This window comes from Salvelinus sp. IW2-2015, linkage group LG4q.2 (assembly GCF_002910315.2).
Source record: "Salvelinus sp. IW2-2015 linkage group LG4q.2, ASM291031v2, whole genome shotgun sequence".
Taxonomy (NCBI): domain Eukaryota; kingdom Metazoa; phylum Chordata; class Actinopteri; order Salmoniformes; family Salmonidae; genus Salvelinus; species Salvelinus sp. IW2-2015.
The window spans coordinates 28,772,844-28,790,910 of record NC_036843.1 but is presented as its reverse complement, the minus strand read 5'-3'; the positions used below and the strand labels follow the sequence as shown (position 1 = coordinate 28,790,910).

At 44.1% G+C, this 18,067-nt stretch overlaps 1 protein-coding gene across 1 annotated transcript in view; it reads left to right on the top strand.

Moving 5' to 3' along the window:
- Positions 1-18,067, top strand: part of LOC111963095 (neurexin-3a-like) — a 583,289-nt gene that overhangs the window by 528,286 nt on the left and 36,936 nt on the right. Inside the window, exons 16-19 of the mRNA XM_070443314.1 lie at positions 5,667-5,726; positions 6,015-6,143; positions 13,874-13,947; positions 16,404-16,485. Coding sequence (XP_070299415.1) covers positions 5,667-5,726; positions 6,015-6,143; positions 13,874-13,947; positions 16,404-16,485 — 345 coding nt within the window. The remainder of the gene's footprint in view (positions 1-5,666; positions 5,727-6,014; positions 6,144-13,873; positions 13,948-16,403; positions 16,486-18,067) is intronic.

Below are 18,067 nucleotides of genomic sequence, written 5' to 3'. Positions count from 1 at the left end.
GTCAGACGGGACGTAGATCATCAGCTGTGTGGTGTGTGAGTCCAGACAGGACCTAGATCATCAGCTGTGTGGTGATGTGGAGTCCAGACGGGACATAGATCATCAGCTGTGTGGTGATGTGGCTCCAGACAGGACCTAGATCATCAGCTGTGTGGTGATGTGGAGCCAGACGGGACATAGATCATCAGCTGTGGTGGTGATGTGGACTCCAGACAGGACCTAGATCATCAGCTTGTGGTGGTGTTGAGTCCAGATGGGACGTAGATCATCAGCTGTGTGGTGATGTGGACTCCAGACAGGACCTAGATCATCAGCGTGTGTGGTGGTGTGAGTACAGACAGGATGATCATCAGCTGTGTGGTGATGTGGAGTCCAGAAGGAGCATCATCATCTGTGTGGTGGGTTGAGTACAGACAGGACTAGATCATCAGTGTTGTAGTTTGTGATTGTGAGTCCAGCAGGACCTAATCATCAGCTGTGTGGTGATGTGGGTCCAGACGGACCTGATCATCAGCTGTGTGGGTGTGGGATCCAGACAGGACCTAATAATCAGCTGTGGTGATGTGGGTCCAGACAGGCCTACATAATCAGCTGTGTGGTGATGTGAGGTCCAGACAGGACCATGATCATCAGCTGTGTGGGTGGTGGGTCCAGAGGACCTAGATCATCAGCTGTGTGGGGTGTGAGGTCCAGACAGGACCTAGATCATCAGCTGTGTGGGGTGTGAGGTCCAGACAGGACCTAATCATACGCTGTGTGGGCTGTGAGGTCCAGACAGGACTCTAGTCTCAGCTGTGTGGTAGTGGAGTCCGACAGGACCTAACATCAGCTGGTGGTGAACGTGGAGTCCAGTAGGGCTAGTGCTAGAGACAGATAGGGATGTTTATTCTCACACAAACATACAAGCGCATACACACACGCTTGTGCACAAACACACACACAACTCCCCCGCGGCAGTTCTAATCGATTATAGTGCGCCTGGTTAAAACGCTGATTCCTACGATTCCACAGCAGTTTTAAACAGTTCTCTCTGTTATGTTTTTCTACTTCTGAGAGATGTAAATGTAGAATGGGTTAACACATTTAAAGATATACAGACTTGGTGGAAATTAAGATTCTGGGTATTTCTTTCTACTTCTACAAACTGCTCTGAACGTCTGCTTCCTCTTGCTACATGAAGAGTTTGTGTTTGTCAGGCGTCTGGCACTCAGACATAAGCATAGGAATGCCAATTCAGTCTCTGTTGATCTGTTTCATGTTTGGTCAATGTGTCTGAGCAGTGAGCTTCACATACATTATATTTTTTTACATTGCTTCTACTGTGTTTATTATCTATGCTAGACACTTTACCCACTACCTACAGTACATGTATAAATTACCTCGATCCCTTTACACCCGCACAATAGGCACATTTGTGCAGTCTTGACAAAATTTTGAAACAGAAATAAAATGGTTCATTGGATCAGTCTACAACTTTACAAACACTGCTGCCATCTAGTGGCCAAAACCTAAATTGCACATGGGCTGGAATAATACATGATGGCCTTTCTCTTTGCATTTCAAAATGATGGAACAAAAAAAAGACAAAAGAACGCCTGCGTTATTTCCTTACTGTTTATTCCTATTTTAAACCAGGATCTCTGGGTATTTCTGCCGTCTGGACTCCACATCACCACACAGCTGATGTATAGGGATCTGAGTGATGGAGCTGAGCTAGGCTGGAATAGCATGTAGAGTATGACAAAATGGCTTTGTTTTCAGAGTTGTAAAACTGGATATTAGCAGTTGTTTTGGAAGTTGAGAGAGTGATTTTTGGACTAAAGAGCATCCATTCTTTAACATTCTCTATCCTGCAGCCTATGAAAGCATTTGTGCTAGAATTAATTCAGCAACGAAAGCACATCGGAAGATGCATAAGAGTTGCACTTTGAAAAGATTCACGTCTTATCCACCATTCGCCAACATTCATTGAGTCGACGTGAATGGGAGGAAGTCACCATCTACTATCCCTCTTCACAATAACCCCATCCACTCTTCCCTGTGTTCAGCCAAAATCACAATTCTCAAATGACAGAGTCAAGAGGCGTAGGATAACACCACAGGTCAGTTGCAGAACTTGATTCCTTTAGGCCCGAGTGCTGTTTTCTTTCGCCCAGACCCCAAATGTCTTTTCCACATTTCTCCCAACGGTCCTCCTCTCTGATCACTTGCTGAAAGCTGTGAAGTCAGAAGCCTCTGTGAACCTGAGTTCCCTTTTCTCCCCCGTCTGCCTCTAGTAGCCGTGYATAATTGCATGTTTAGGCCCGGGGTTGTTGTCAGCTTTATAATGGTCTTCGTCTCTGGTAATGGGTCTAAATCCTCGACTCTGGTTATTCATGACAGTGTTAGTCTAATTGTGCCGTCTCACACCAGCAGAGATGTCTGACCTCCTATTCAATTACTGTGAGAGTCAGAGTCAAGTCTACTGTATATGCAGGTAGAATCCGTTTCACTTCAGAAGCAGGATGTTTTTAAATTGTAGGGTCAGCAGCATTTAGTGTCTGCTACTGCTGTTTTAGATTTGAGTGTTAAGTGTTTTGTTTTTTGTGTCTCTTCCAACCGATTAATTGGTTACGAAAAATAGTATATCTATTTGTTGGACTGGATGCTAACAGTAAAAACCATAAGGGAGTTGTTCAAATCCTATACGTCCCTTACTTCCAGGCAATAAAAACGGACAGTCAATCATCTGTGCAACCATATCGGAACTGATGGCCCCCCAAATAGAGGCTGCATATAAGGCAGAATTGTATATCAAATCAAATGAACGTTATTGGTAACATCCATATTAGCAAGATGTTATTGGTCACATACACATATTTAACAGATGTTATTGGTCACATACACATATTTAACAGATGTTATTGGTCACATACACATGTTTAGCAGATGTTATTGGTCACATACACATATTTAGTAGATGTTATTGGTCACATACACATATTTAGCAGATATTATTGGTCACATACACATATTTAGTAGATGTTATTGGTCACATACACATATTTAGCAGATATTATTGGTCACTTTGTCACGCCCTGACCTGAGAGAGCTTTTTATGTCTCTATTTTGGTTTAGTCAGGGTGTGATTTGGGTGGGCATTCTATGTTCATTTTTTTATGTTTTGGATTTCTTTGTTTTGGGCGGGTATGGTTCTCAATCAGGGACAGCTGTCTATCGTTGTCTCTGATTGGGAACCATACTTAGGTAGCTCTTTCCCACCTGTGTTTTGTGGGTGGTTATTTTCTGTTTAGTGTTTTCTGCACCTGACAGGACTGTTTCGGTTTTGTTTCTCACTTTGTTATTTTGTTCTAGTGTTCAGTGTTAATACATATCATGAACACTTACCACGCTGCGCTTTGGTCCGATCCTTCTTCATGCAACGATGACCGTTATACACTTACACATATTTAGCAGATGTTATTGCGGGTGTAGTGAAATGCTTGTTTTCCTCCCTCCAACAGTGCAGTAGCATCTAACAATTCACAACAATACACACATCTAAAAGTAAAATAATGGAATTAAGAAATATATAAATATTAGGATGAGCAATATCAGAGTGCCATTGACTAGAATACACTAGAATACAGTATATCCATATGAAATGAGTAAAACAGTATGTAAACAATATTAAAGTGATCAGTGATTCCATGTCTATGTACATAGGGCAGCAGCCTCTAAGGTGCAGGGTTGAGTAACCAGGTAGTAGCCGGCTAGTGACAGTGACTAAGTTCAGGGCAGGGTACTGGGTGTCGGCTGGCAAGTGATGGCTATTTAGCAGTCTGATGTCCTGATGTCCTTAGTCTCTCGGTCCCAGCTTTGATGGACCTGTACTGACCTCACCTTCTGGATGGTAGCGGAGTAAACAGGCCGTGGCTCGGGTGGTTGATGTCCTTGATGATCTTTTTGGCCTTCCTGTGACATTGGGTGCTGTAGGTGTCTTGGAGGGCAGGCAGTGTGCCACCGGTGATGAATTGGGCAGACCGCATCACCCTCTGGAGAGCCCAGCGGTTGGGGGCGGTGCAATTTCCGTACCCAGGCGGTGATACAGCCTGACAAGATGCTTTCAAGGGTGCATCTGTAAAAGCCACATTTATTCAGCCTCCTGCGGTTGAAGAGGAGCTGTTGTCAGTTCTTCACCACACTGTCTGTGTGGGTGGACCATTTCAGATGGTCAGTGATGTGTACGCCGAGGAACTTGAAGCTTTTCACCTTCTCCACTGTGGTCTYGTCGATGTGGATGGGGGTGTGTTCCCTCTGCTGTCTCCTGAAGTCCAAGATCAKCTCCTTCATTTTGTTGATGTTRAGGGAGAGGTTATTTTCCTGGCTCCACTCYGCCAGGGCCCTCACCTCCTCCCTGTAGGCTGTCTCGTCATTGTTGGTAATCAGGCYTACCACTGATTACCACTCATCAAGTMTGCAAAYKTGATGATTGAGTTGAAGGCGTGCATGGCCACRCAGTCATGGGTGAACARGGASTACAKGAGGGGGCTGAGCACGCACCCTTGTTGSACCCTGTGTTGAGGATCAGCGAAGTGGAGGTGTTGTTTCCTACCTTCACCACCTGGGAGCGGCTCGTCAGGAAGTCCAGGACCCAGTTGCACAGGGTAGGGTTCAGACCCAGGGCCCTGAGCTTAATGATGAGCTTGGAGGGTACTATGGTGTTGAGGGCTGAGCTCTAGTCAATGAACATGCTTACACAGATATTCTTCTTGTCCAGATGGGATAGGGCAGTGTGCATTGCGATGGTGAATGCATCGTCTGTTGTTCAATTGAATTGGGTCTAGGGTGCCGGGTAAGGTGGAGGTGATATGATCATTGACTAGCCTCGCAAAGCACTTCATGATGACAGAAGTGAGTGCTACGGGGCGATAGTTATTTCGTTCAGTTACCTTTACTTTCTTGGGTACAGGAACAATGGTGGATATCTTGAAGCAAGTGGGGATAGCAGACTGGGATAGGGAGAGATTGAATATGTCCGGAAATACTTCAGACAGCTGGTCTGCGCATGCTCTGAGGATGCGGCTAGGAATGTCGTCTGGGCCGGCAGACTTGCGAGGGTTAGCACGTTTACATGTCCTACTCACGTCGGCCACGGAGAAAGAAAGCACACAGTCCTCGGGAGTGGGCCRCATTGGTGGCACTGTGTTATCCTCAAAGCGGGCGAAGGAGGTGTTTAGCTTGTCCAGGAGCAAGACGTCGGTGTCCGCGACGTGGATGGTTTTCCCTTTGTTAACCATGAGTGTCTGGAGTCCCTGACACATGGTTCTTGTGTCTGAGCCGCTGAATTACTGTACTGATTAATGTACTGATGTTTTGTTTGATTGCCTTACGGAGGGCATAACTGCACTATGTGCATTCGACCACGTTCCCAGTCACCTTGCCGTGGTTGAATGTGGTGGTTTGCACTTTCAGTTTTGCACAAATGCTGCCATCTATCCACGTTTTTTGGTATGGTAGGTTTTTGGTTTGACACTGTCCCTTCCCCAGAGACCAACAGGGAGGTAGGCTAAACACCAACCAAGCAGAACCAAACAGGGAGGTAGTCTTAACACCACCCCTGTCCCTGTCCCCAGCAGAGACCACCAGGAGGTAGGCTTACACACCCCTGTCCCTGTCCCCAGCAGAACCCACCAGGGAGGTAGTGCTCACACCACCCTTCCCTGTCCCCAGAGACCAGCAGGGAGGTAGGCTACACAACGCACCTGTCCTGTCCCAGCAGAAACCAACAGGGAGGTAGGTACACACCATCCCTGTCCCGTCCTGTCCCAGCAGAACCACCAGGAGGTAGGTTTCACACCACCTGTCCCTGTCTCCCAGCAGAACCCACAGGGAGGTAGGCTAAACACCAACCCTGTCCCCACCAGAACCCACCAGGGAGGTAGACTTCACACCACCTGTCCCTGTCCCCAGCAGAACCCACCAGGAGGTAGGGTTCACACCACCTCCCTGTCCGCCTGTCCTTCCTGTCCCAGCAGAACCCACCATGGAGGTAGGTTCACAACCACCTTCCCTGTCCCTGTCCCTGTCCCCAGCAGAACCCACCATGGAGGTAGGGTTCACACCACCGTCCCTGTCCCTGCCCCAACAGACCCAACAGGAAGGTATTCAACACACCAATACATCAGACTGTCAAACCACACCTGTATCAACTACGAGCCAGGGATTCATTTCACAGAAGCCCTCTCTCCGATCTCCTCCTCCGTCCTCTCTCCTCCGTCTCTCTCCTCCGTCTCCTCCCATCTCTCCTCCGTCTCTCTCCTCATCCTCTCTCCTGCATCTCTCCTCCGTCCTCTCTCTGCATCTCTCTCGTCTCCTCCTGCACCTCTCATCCTCCCCTCCTCCGTCTCTCTCGCATCCCTCCCCCTCTTGCTTCATGACCTCCTCCTCGTCTGTCTCCTGCATCTCTCTCCTGCAACTTCTCCGTCTACTCATTTGAAAAAGGTTAAAGGTAAACAAGAGGCGGGAGGAGAGGGAACGTGGAAGAAAAGTGCTTGTATGAAATGAGACTCCGTCTCCACTTCCACATCAGGCAAATTACATTTACAGGGTTAATCCCAAAATAAATATGTAAAGTGATAAAAAAAATATGAAGTAAGCTGTGCAATGCATTCATAGATAAAACGAACAAATAGCATATTATTTTTGAAAGTTGTATATGCTTTTCTCCTTGACCAAAAAAAAGCTAATTCAAAGCAGGTGTGGAAATTTCAGAACTCTTCCATGAAGGACGAGGTAGGATACATACAGTGCATTCGGAAATTATTCAAACCCCTTGACTTTTTCCACACTTTTTAAAGTTACAGCTTTTTTCAAAAATTGATTAAATTTCCCCCCTTCATCATTACACACAAAACCCCATAATGACAAAGCTAAAATAGTTTGCAAATTTATAATAAATACATTTTAAAAAATATCACATTAAATCAGTATTCAGACTCTTTAACTCAGTGCTTGTCCCCAGTCCACCTGGCCTTGCTGCTTTTCCAGTTTCAACTGTTCTGCCTGCGGTTATGGAACCCACCTGTCCCAGACCTGCTATTTTCAACTCTTAATGATCGGCTATGAAAAGCCAACTGAAAATTATTCATGATTATTATTTGACCATGCTTGTCACTTATGAATATTTTGAACATCTTGGCATAGTTCTGTTATAATCTCCACCCGGCACACCCAGAAGAGGACTGGCCACCCCTCATAGCCTGGTTCCTCTCTAGGTTTCTTCCTAGGTTTTGGCCTTTCTAGGGAGTTTTTCCTAGCCACCGTGCTTCTACACCTGCATTGCTTGCGTTTGGGGTTTTAGGCTGGGTTTCTGTACAGCACTTCGAGATATTAGCTGATGTACGAAGGGCTATATAAAAAAACTTGATTTGATTTTGATTTGATTTGCTTGGTTGAAGACACCTTTGGCAGTGATTACAGCCTCTAGTCTTCTTGGTATGACGCTACCAGCTTGGACACCTGTATTTGGGGGCTTCTCCCATTCTCCTCTGCAGATCATCTCAAGCTTTGTCAGGTTAGATGGAGAACATCACTGCACAGGTCTCTCCAGAGATTATCATTGTCCTGTTGGAAGGTGAACCGCGCTCTGGAGCAGGTTTCATCAATGATCTCTGTACTTTGCTTCGCTTATCTTTCCCTCGATCCTGACCAGTCTCCCAGTCCCTGCCACTGAAAAACATCTCCACAGCATGATGCTCTGTCAGGTTGGATGGGGAGCGTCGCTGCACAGCTATTTTCAAGTCTCTCCAGAGATTCAAGTCTGCTCTGGCTGGGCCACTCAAGACATTCAGAGACTTTTCCCGAAGCCACTACTGCATTTTCTTGACTGTGTGCTTAGGGTCGTTGTGCTGTTGGAAGGTGAACCTTCACCATAGTCTGAGGTCCTCAGCGCTCTGGAGCAGGTTTTCATCAAGGATCTCTCTGTACTTTGCGCCATTCATATTCCCTCGATCCTGGCTAGCCTCCCAGTCCCGGCACCTAAAACCATCCCCACAGCATGATGCTGCCACCACCATTCTTCACCATAGGGATGGTGCCAGGTTTCCTCCAGATGTGACACTTGGCATTCAGGCCAAAGAGTTCAATCTTAGTTTCATCAGACCAGAACATTTCTCATGGTCTGAGAGGTGTCTTTTGGCAAACTCCAAGTGGGATGTCATTTGACTTTTCCTGAGGAGTGGCTTCCKTCTGGTCATTCTACCGTAAAGGCCTGGTTGGTGAAGTGCTGCAGAGATTGTTGTCCTTCTGGGCGGTTCTCCCATCTCCACAGAGGAACGCTGGAGTTCTGTCAGAGTGACCACAATTTGGCCAGACTGCCAGCTCTAGGAAGAGTCTTGGTGATTCCAAACTTCTTCCATTTAAGAATGATGGAGGCCACTGTGTTCTTGGGGACCTTTAATGGTACAGGAATTTTTTGGTGCCCTTCCCCAGATCTATGTCTCAACACAAGCCTGTCTCGGGAATTCCACGGACAATTCCTTCGACCTAATGACTTGGTTTCTGCTCTGACACGCACTGTCAACTTTTGGACCTTATATAGACAGGCGTGTGCATTTCCAAATCATGTCCRATCAATTAAATTTACCACAGGTGGACTCCAAACAAGTTGTAGAAAYATCTCAAGGATGATCAATAGAAACAGGATGCACCTGAGCTCAATTTCGAGTCTCACAACAAAGGGTCTGAATTCATACGTAAATAAGGTATTTCTGTTTTAGATTTTCTTGAATACATTTGCAAAATGTTCTAAAAACGTGTTTTCGCTTTGTCACTGAGGTATTGTGTGTAGATTGATGGAAAAAATTATTGAATCCATTTTTAGAATAAGGCTGTAACATAACAAAATGTGGAAAAAGTCAAGGGATCTGAACACTTTCAGAATGCACTGTGTTAATATCCTATCGAGGAGGGGTGGAGCCTCKTCCGTTCACATACTAATGAATTGATATCTCCTCGACCGGGTCACTGAGGAAAGAGGACAGAGGAGMGAGGGTGGAGGATGGATTTTTTGCCCAAATGAGGAAAGGCCAGTTTCTAGACAGACACAATTCACCCTCCTGCCAAAGCTGTCCATCGTCCCCTGGCAGTGATTATGCTAGGATACATGAGTCTGCATTAGGTATGTAGGAGCAGGTGTCTGGACAGAGAGGCTGTGACTCAAAATAAAATCCTCAGTGAAGCATTTGTTTCACATTTAACCAAAGTCAATCAAAATCACTACAAACATATTCTACATTAGGGAACATATTCTACATTAGGGAACATATTCTACATTAGGGAACATATTCTACATTAGGGAACATATTCTACATGAGGGAACATTTTCTACAGCTAGCTACCTCTCTCGTCCATATTATTAGCTAGATACATCTAATCTTACATGGGATTTCATTCTACTGGCTTCTTAATGGATCCAATCTCTCCCCTAGCTCGTTCCTTCACTCTTTCTATTCTGTCCCTCTCTCTTCCTCTTTCTTCCCCCATCCCTCTCTCTGTCTCCCTTTCTCCCTACTACTCTCTCTTCCTCCCTCCTTCCCTCTTCCTCTCTCTTCCTCCCTCCTTCTCTCTTCCTCTCTCTTCCCCCTCCCTCTCTCTGTCTCCCCCTCTCCCTACCAGTCTGTCTCCCTCAGTGATTAGCAGCAGCTGTCAGTTAGCAAGTCGGCCAGCCAGAGCAAATATCCTGCATTGATTAGGCAAATTAGCATAGGCACCGCGGCCCTGATGGGAGGCAGGAGAGGAAACACACAACAGCATATTACATATTACAAAGACAATGAGACAGACCCTCGAAATACCCCCAAATAACATCTCTCACCACCTAGGTGGACGTTAGCAGTGTGGTGGTGTGTATGTCTTTGTGTGTGTTTGAGTGTGTGTGTTTGAGTGTGAGTGTGTGTGTGTTGGCGCATGTGTGTTCACTGCGCGTATGTTTGTGTGTGTGTGTGAGTATGCGTGTGTGTGTGTGTGTGTGTGTGTGGGGGGGGGGTCAGTTAACCTTGGGGATATTGGTCAGACACCAATCAGAATAGTGTCCTGTGATACAGCTATAAAAGAGCCATCTGTAATTTCTGTTGTACAGTACTCATGCAGATGGCTGTAGAAAGCTTTCGTCCCTTTTATGTCTGTTCCCCAGGCTGTAGTGAAGGAGGTCTGAAGGAAGGGCTTCAGTGTGTGTGGGCCTTAGTTTGGACTAAGCAAACATGACTATGAAGGACGTGGTGTGTGTGTGTGTGTGTGTGTGTGTGTGTGTGTGTGTGGTGTGTGTGTGTGTGGTGTGTGTGTGTGGTTGTGTGTGTGTGGTGTGTGTGTGTGTGTGTGTGTGTGTGTGTGTGTGTGTGTGCGGTGTGTGTGCGCTTTGAAGCTGGTCTTTCGGGAGCTAAGAGGGCTTGAGGACAGCCTGCAACCATCAGTATATAACAGACACACAGGATGGAACCTGACTCAGGGGTGGAGCCTACAGGGCTGCCAGCGGTTGATGCAGCTTGGCGTGGATATCAGTGGCAGGCAGCATGAGCTGATTTAGAGGTGTGTGTGTGTGTTGTGTGTGTGTGTGTGTGTGTGTGTGTGTGTGTGGTGTGTGTGTGTGTGTGGTGTGTGTGTGTGTGTGTGTGTGTGTGTGTGTGTGTGTGTGTGTGTGTGTGTGTGTGTTGTGTTGTGTGTGTGTGTGTGTGTGTGGCTGGTGTGGTACCTGTGAATGTGTTTTATTTATATTTTGTGTGTATTTGTTAAACTCAATGCACAAAGCAAGTTGATCATAGTGGTACAAATAGTGGACTGTACTGAATAATGTGTCTAGTCCACCAGCACAGACCCTGTCTAATACACACCAAAAACAAATGGTTCTATATAGTGCCTAGTAAGGGTTCTTTGGCTTGTAACGATAGCGGAAGCCTTTTTGGTTCTGCATGGAACCTTTTTTTGAAGGTTCTATAAAGAAACATGAAGGTTCTAAATGGAACCTGTGTAGAACCATTAAAAAAAGGTTCTATATTGCACCATAAAAGGGTTACGCTATGTTTATAACCATTTTTGGGGCTAAATGTATAAATAACCCTTTTTAGGACTATTTATATAACCTTTACGGTGAATGGTTCTACAAAGAAAATGTCTCAATCTCATATGTTCTTTGTAGAACCTTACATGTTTTTTTATTCTGGTTTAATGCCATATTATATTGTTAAAATTCCATACGTTTTATTATAGTGTTCATTAACAGGTTGAATCAGGTGTGCGACCTTCCTTCCTTCCTTCCTTTCCTCTTGAGACAGGGCTTTGGCTTAGCCATTATCCTGTACTGTAGACACAGACAGACAGACAGACAGACAGACAGACAGACAGACAGACAGACAGACAGACAGACAGACAGATCTCCAAAACATCTGATGAAGATCATCAAAGGTTAGTGATTCATTTTATCTCTATTTCTGCTTTTTGTGACTCCTGTCTTTGGCTGGAAAAATTGCTGTGTTTTTCTGTGATTTTGCGGTGACCAAACATAATCGTTTGTGGTGCTTTCGCTGTAAAGCCTATTTGAAATCGGACACTTTGGTGGGATTAACAACAAGATTACCTTTAAAATATTTGAGGAATTTTAATTATGAGATTTCTGTTGTTTGAATTTGGCGCCCTGCACTTTCACTGGYTGTCGTCATATCATCCCGTTAACGGGATTGCAGCCATAATTAATCAGCTGTAAAACTGTTTTTAAAAAATTACATAAAAATATCTGTGCCCCATGGCAACATGAGTGGAATTACATGAAATGTGTTATAAAATTGCAGGATGTTCTCTCCGCCGCATGGCAAAATGTGTAGAATTTCAGGAAATTGTAAGGCGTGTGGGGGAGTTCACTACAACTTGATGTTCTGGTGCCTCGCGGCWGTTCAAAATGTTGATTGGGGACCACTTTGATGAGGAATGTGATTGTATATTTGTATTATATTGTATTCAGTAAATTGTGATATGCGGGACGCTCTCAAAAAAAAAACGGACCTTTGTCTCAATGGAAATATAACTAATACAATTCCTTTCCACGCATTGTCCCCAGGTGACATGTTGGGATTATTGGCACCATTCTCCTCTAATGAGGGTTACATTATGCCTGACACTAGACGCAGCCGCTTCAGGCACATGTAGATTTTTCCACTGGTTTACACAGGAATGTGTGTGTGTATCTAACGCTGACACATACAAAAATAGACCATTGCATCCCATGGCTGGACTCCTAGAAAAGAGGTATAATTTTACAATTACAGACTCCATTGATTTTAGGTTCAGCCTAATGCGTCTAAGAGAAATATCCCTATATACTGTGGTGTGTATAAGTGAGCTTGCAGACAGCCATGGCATTACTCCTAACTCTGTGAAAGGGACTAGAGGGAGCCTGCAGCATTGGGTTGTTTATGACATTAAACACTGTCATTCTCAGCCATTTGGCTGCGAAATCGGAGATAATGACACATTTTTACCCGGAATCAGTCAATTACTTTTCTCATTGCTTTTCGCATCTGCAATATACTCCCTCTGAACGATGGCAAGCAGTCTTTTTCCACAATAAATATATATTCAATGAATCATTTGATATTTACTGAGGGCCTGTATTTGGCAGCACTCAAGTGTGGATCCCCCCAATCCTGCTTACTCATCTGTGTGCATTAAAATGCTTTTTACTATAAACCGAAAAATTACAAAATACATACATTATATATTATGTTTTGTACCGATACACTATATATACAGCAGTATGTGGACACTCCTTCACATGAGTGGATTCAGCTATTTCAGCCACACCCTTTGCTGACAGGTGTATAAAATCAAGCACACAGCCATGAAATCTCAATAGACAAACATTGGCAGTAGAATGRCCTTACTGAAGAGCTCAGTAACTTTCAACGTGGCACCRTCATAGGATGCCACCTTTCCAACAAGTCAGTTTGTCAAATGTATGCTCTGCTAGAGCTGTCMAGGTCAACTGTAMGTGTTCCTATTCTGAAATGGAAACCCTACCCCTAACTGTCTCTGGAAGCTGCGTCAGCACAATAACTTTCCATTGGCAGCTTCATGAAATGGGTTTCCATGGACGAACAGCCTAAGTTCACAATGTGCCAAGCGTTGGCTGGAGTGGTGTAAAGTTCACCCCCCATTGGACTCTGGAGCAGTGGAAACGTGTTCTCTGGAGTGATGAATCACGTTTCACCAATTGGCAGTCCAACGGATGAATCTGGGTTTGGCTGATGCCAGGAGAACGCTACCTGCCCCAAGGCATAGTGCCAACTGTAAAGTTAGGTGGAGAACATATTGGGTCTGGGGCTGTTTTCATGGTTTGGGCTAGGTAGCTTACTCCCAGTGAAGGGAAATCTTAATGCTATAGCGTACAATACATTCTAGACGATTCTGTGTTACCATTTAACCATAGTTAGCATAGACGCCCATGTTGGCTGAAGGCAACGCACGTCCACACAGCAAATGGTTCCAACATCTAGTGGAAAGCCTTCCCAGAAGATGGAAGCTGTGATAGCAGCAACGGGTGGACCAACTCCATATTAATGCCCATGGTTTGTGGAATGAGATGTTTGAGCGACCACGTGTCCACAATACTTTGCCATGTGGTGTATTAGCATATGTTATGTGGGTGAGCGAAAAGCTTGTGCTCTATCTCCTACAGTGAAGTAAAATCATAACAAACACAACAAACAACTATGTAGGTATTAGGATACTGGTCAGGGAGAGTTGGAAGATGTCAGTGAAACACTTGCCAGCTGTCAGCGCAATCAATGTACGCGTCCTGTAACGTGTCTGGCCCTGTAGTCTGTGTAATGTAACTTGTCTACAGGTCTGACTCACACCATCGGCTACGGAGAGTGTGATCACACAGTCGACCTGAACAGCTGGTGCCTCTTATCCATGGTCAGTGTTGCTTGCCCGAAGTGAGCATAGAAGGCCTTTAGCTCATCGGAAGGCTTGTGTCACTGTGCAGTCAACTGCTGGGTTTACCTTTGTAATCTGTAATAGTTGCCAAGCCCTGCACATTCAAGAGAGTAGGATTTTGATTGTATTACCTTGTGTCACTCATATATTTGTTAGTGCATCTTTGAAAGCTGCAAAAGTGGTCTACGCCTAATGTTGAGAGTGATTGCCCAATCCCCGTGTATTAAGATTCTAGGCTATAGGCTATATTAAGATTCACATCTAAGAGCCGTCCAAACTAAGTGCTGAATGATGCATAGTATTTTAGACTAATTCATACTAGTACTGTTGTAGTTTTAGGTTCTTCATAAATGCATTTTCTGCATGAAAAAAATATTTATTTTTTCTTTTTCAAATAAACTTGCATAATATAATACCTCTGAAATATTATTTGGTTTTCTGAGAGGTATTCAAAAAATATTCAAATTATTTGTTTTTACTTAGAACTCTATTTGAATATCAAGAGAAATAAGATTAAAATGAGTGCCTTTTTTATAGAGCTTGGTGTGTGTGGTTGTTGTATGTAACCCCCACCACACACACGCTCTAGCTTCTCCTGCCCTGTGTAGATCTCCTCTCGCTAGCTGTGTGTGTGTGTTGTGTGTGTGTGTGTGTGTGGTGTGTGTGTGTGTGTGTGGTGTGTGTGTGTGTGTGTGTGTGTGTGTGTGTGTGTGTGTGTGTGTGTGTGTGTGTGTGTGTGTGGTGTGTGTGTGTGTGTGTGGTGTGTGTGTTGTGTGTGTGTGTGTTGTGTGTGGGTTTTCATTTCCGTCCACCCAGCATGTATATATGGGGCCTACACTGTACGGTACACATTGATGAACCACTGAATTGACTCCATTACTCCCCTGATGTTTATCAATGTCATAAAGCTGCTCCCATGACAACGCTTATATTATCCCCTCCCTAATCTCCACCTATAAGACACGTCAGAGGCTGAAAAACGAGTTCATCGCGAGCGAGGGAGAGGAGAGATAAATCAGAGATGGAGTGAAGGAGAGTTATCAATGATCGAGCCAGCCCTCGTCCTGCTCAATAAGCCATTGATCTTATAGCAATGCTAAATCAATGCATACTATTAGACAGGGTAATGTAGTATTGATGGGGGCAGAGTGGTGCAGGAGCGAATTGGACCCGGGTTAACAACCGAGTAACAACCGTGATGGAAGGAGAGTCGTCCAGGGATAATTCAATCGGCGGGCGGTTGTGAAAGAATAAAGCTTTGATAAAGAGAACAGCAGAAGTTTTCCCTACCCTGACGGAAGTAAAGAGTGAAAGAAGAGCCTGGGCAGTCCGCTCGGGGAGATCAAACAACCGTACAGTATATGATTGATACTACACCGGTACAGTAAAATGATGAAGTCACTTACTTTGTACTTATAATGGAGAATACTACGTATCTGATACCAGGCTATAGGTTGGCTGGGGTTGAATGAGTACTGACACGCATGGGTGAATGTAGCCCTCGTGACTACATACGACTGAAAGCTACACAACAGGCTGCAGTATATGACCCAACCGTCCCCACCGTAGCTGACAGACGGCCTGGGTGCGACTTCAGGTGATTGATGATATGGAATAACTACCAATGTACCCCTTATCACCAGTTAAGTACTGACACCTGCTACAGTGATAGATACTACAATGCTAACTATACCCCATCGACCCTACACTGGTACAGTATACAACTGAACACCGAAATCCACAACCGCTCAGTGTTCACACAACATACGCCACACATATCAACCCATCGTAATATCATAAGACTCTAAGCTCACGTGCACCCCACACACAAACACCACACCAACACACACGCTGTACAGTATATAGTGATGAAATACTACCAACTGTACAGTATAATGATGAATATTACACTGTGCAGTATAATGATGAAGTACTACACTGTACAGTATAATGATGAATACTATACTGTACAGTATAATGATGAATATTACACTGTGCAGTATAATGATGAAGTACTACACTGCACAGTATAATGATTAATAACTACACTCCACAGTATAATGCATTCATTTCAGAGAGGAGTTTCGCTTTTGTTTTTCTAATGTGCCTGGATATGAACTCAAGGGAAAACTTTACATTTAAAAGTCCTTTACGTATGTTTTACCTTTAATACCGAAAATTTTCTAGTAAGGCAATAGGAAATGTAAGATTGTGTATGAAATGTCATATTTTCTATTTTATACATGTCGTTGTTCTCTGACCTCATTGTTCTATCAAATAGGGGAAAAAACGTAATATTGAAACTAATTATCTTATTCGTCTGTGTGTTTTTGTCCACTTCCTGTCTGTGTCCGTGTGTTTGAACCTGTGTTTCTGTTTCTCCTTTCTTTTGTGTATCTTATTTTGTTCTTCCCCCATGTGTTTGACCCATGAAGCAGACGACAGATGACATGGTGTCTTCGGCAGAGTGTTCCAGTGACGACGAGGACCTGGAGGAGTGCGACTCTGGCCGTGCAGGTGGGCTAGGTTAGTTTCCCTCTGCTTGCTCTCACGCTGCTCTATCTCTCACTCCATGCACACCTGAGGATCAAGCACTGCATCCTATAAAGCATCGTAACCCCATGGACACACAAAGTGTAACTTCCAAAGATAGAAACCCAAAGGACAAATTATGGCAAGACTGGATATGTGTTACGTTAAATCTGACTGAATTACAGAAAACATAATACATAGCAAAGTGGAAAATAGTTAAATCTGTCATGGACTATTCATATTATGAAATCAAATATTTTGCTTTCAAAAACACTATAAAACATATTCGTTTGATGATTTACACTTGCCCATGGGGTCGTCTGAAGTGGTTAACATGGTCACCAAAACACATGCAAATGTAGTCCTCTCAGCGTTGAATGAGAGAGAGAAAAAAAAGACACAGTTAGTGTGAAGATGTGCCATGTTCTCTGTGTTGATGCTTCAAAATGTATCATACCGTGTTTGGGTCCAGTGCTCTATCCATGTGGCACTGTCCTGACTTGCATTTTGACTCATGATACATTTTGAGATTCTCTTCTTAAAGATTTGCTTTCAGTGAAATTACTGAGTGATTAGATATCTAGCAGGAATTCAAGTTTTGGCTCATTTATGTGTGTTTGKATTTCATTTTTAAATATTTCCATATTAAGAGGCTTGCACTGTAAAACATGTAATAGAGGAGAGATATCATCGAATTTCTGTGATGTTGTTTTATTGTTTTTTTTTGCTTCAAGGTGAACATGTTATCCTGCTGTTATTTTCCAAACCAAATATTTAAAAAAATACAATACTGAGCTAACTTAGACTTTCCAAATCATGTTCCTCTGAGCTTTTTGAGAGAACTTGGGATTTGCCTTGTTTTGTTTGGATAAAATCTGAAAAGCCAGCTCTCTGTCCCAGAACTGTGTGTACCACATCACCAATATGGAACTGTGTGTACCACATCACCAATATGGAACTGTGTGTACCACATCACCAATATGGAACTGTGTGTAACAGTCACAATCATGGAACTGTGATTGTACCAACACATCATACCAATATGGAACTGTGTTGGTACCACATCACCAATATGGAACTGTGGTGTACCACATCACCAATATGGAACTTGTGTGGACCTCATCACAACACCAACGATTGAACTGGGAAACGTGTGTACCACCATCACCAATATGGAACTGTGTGTACCACATCACCAATCATGGAACGTGTCGGTTACCCACAATCACCAATATGAACTGTGTGTACCACATCACCAATATGGAAAACGTGATCGTACCACATCAACCAATATGGAACTGATGCTGTACCACAATCACCAATATGGAACTGTGTTGTTACCAATCACCAATATGGAACTGTGTGTACCACCATCACCAATATGACTGTGAACACACACCAATATGAATTGTGTACCACAATCACCAATATGGAACTGTGTTACCACATCACCAAATATGGAAACTGTGTGTACCACACACCAATATGGAACTAGTGTGTACCACACACAATATGGAACTGTGTGTACCACATCACCAATATGGAACTGTCGTGTACCACATCACCA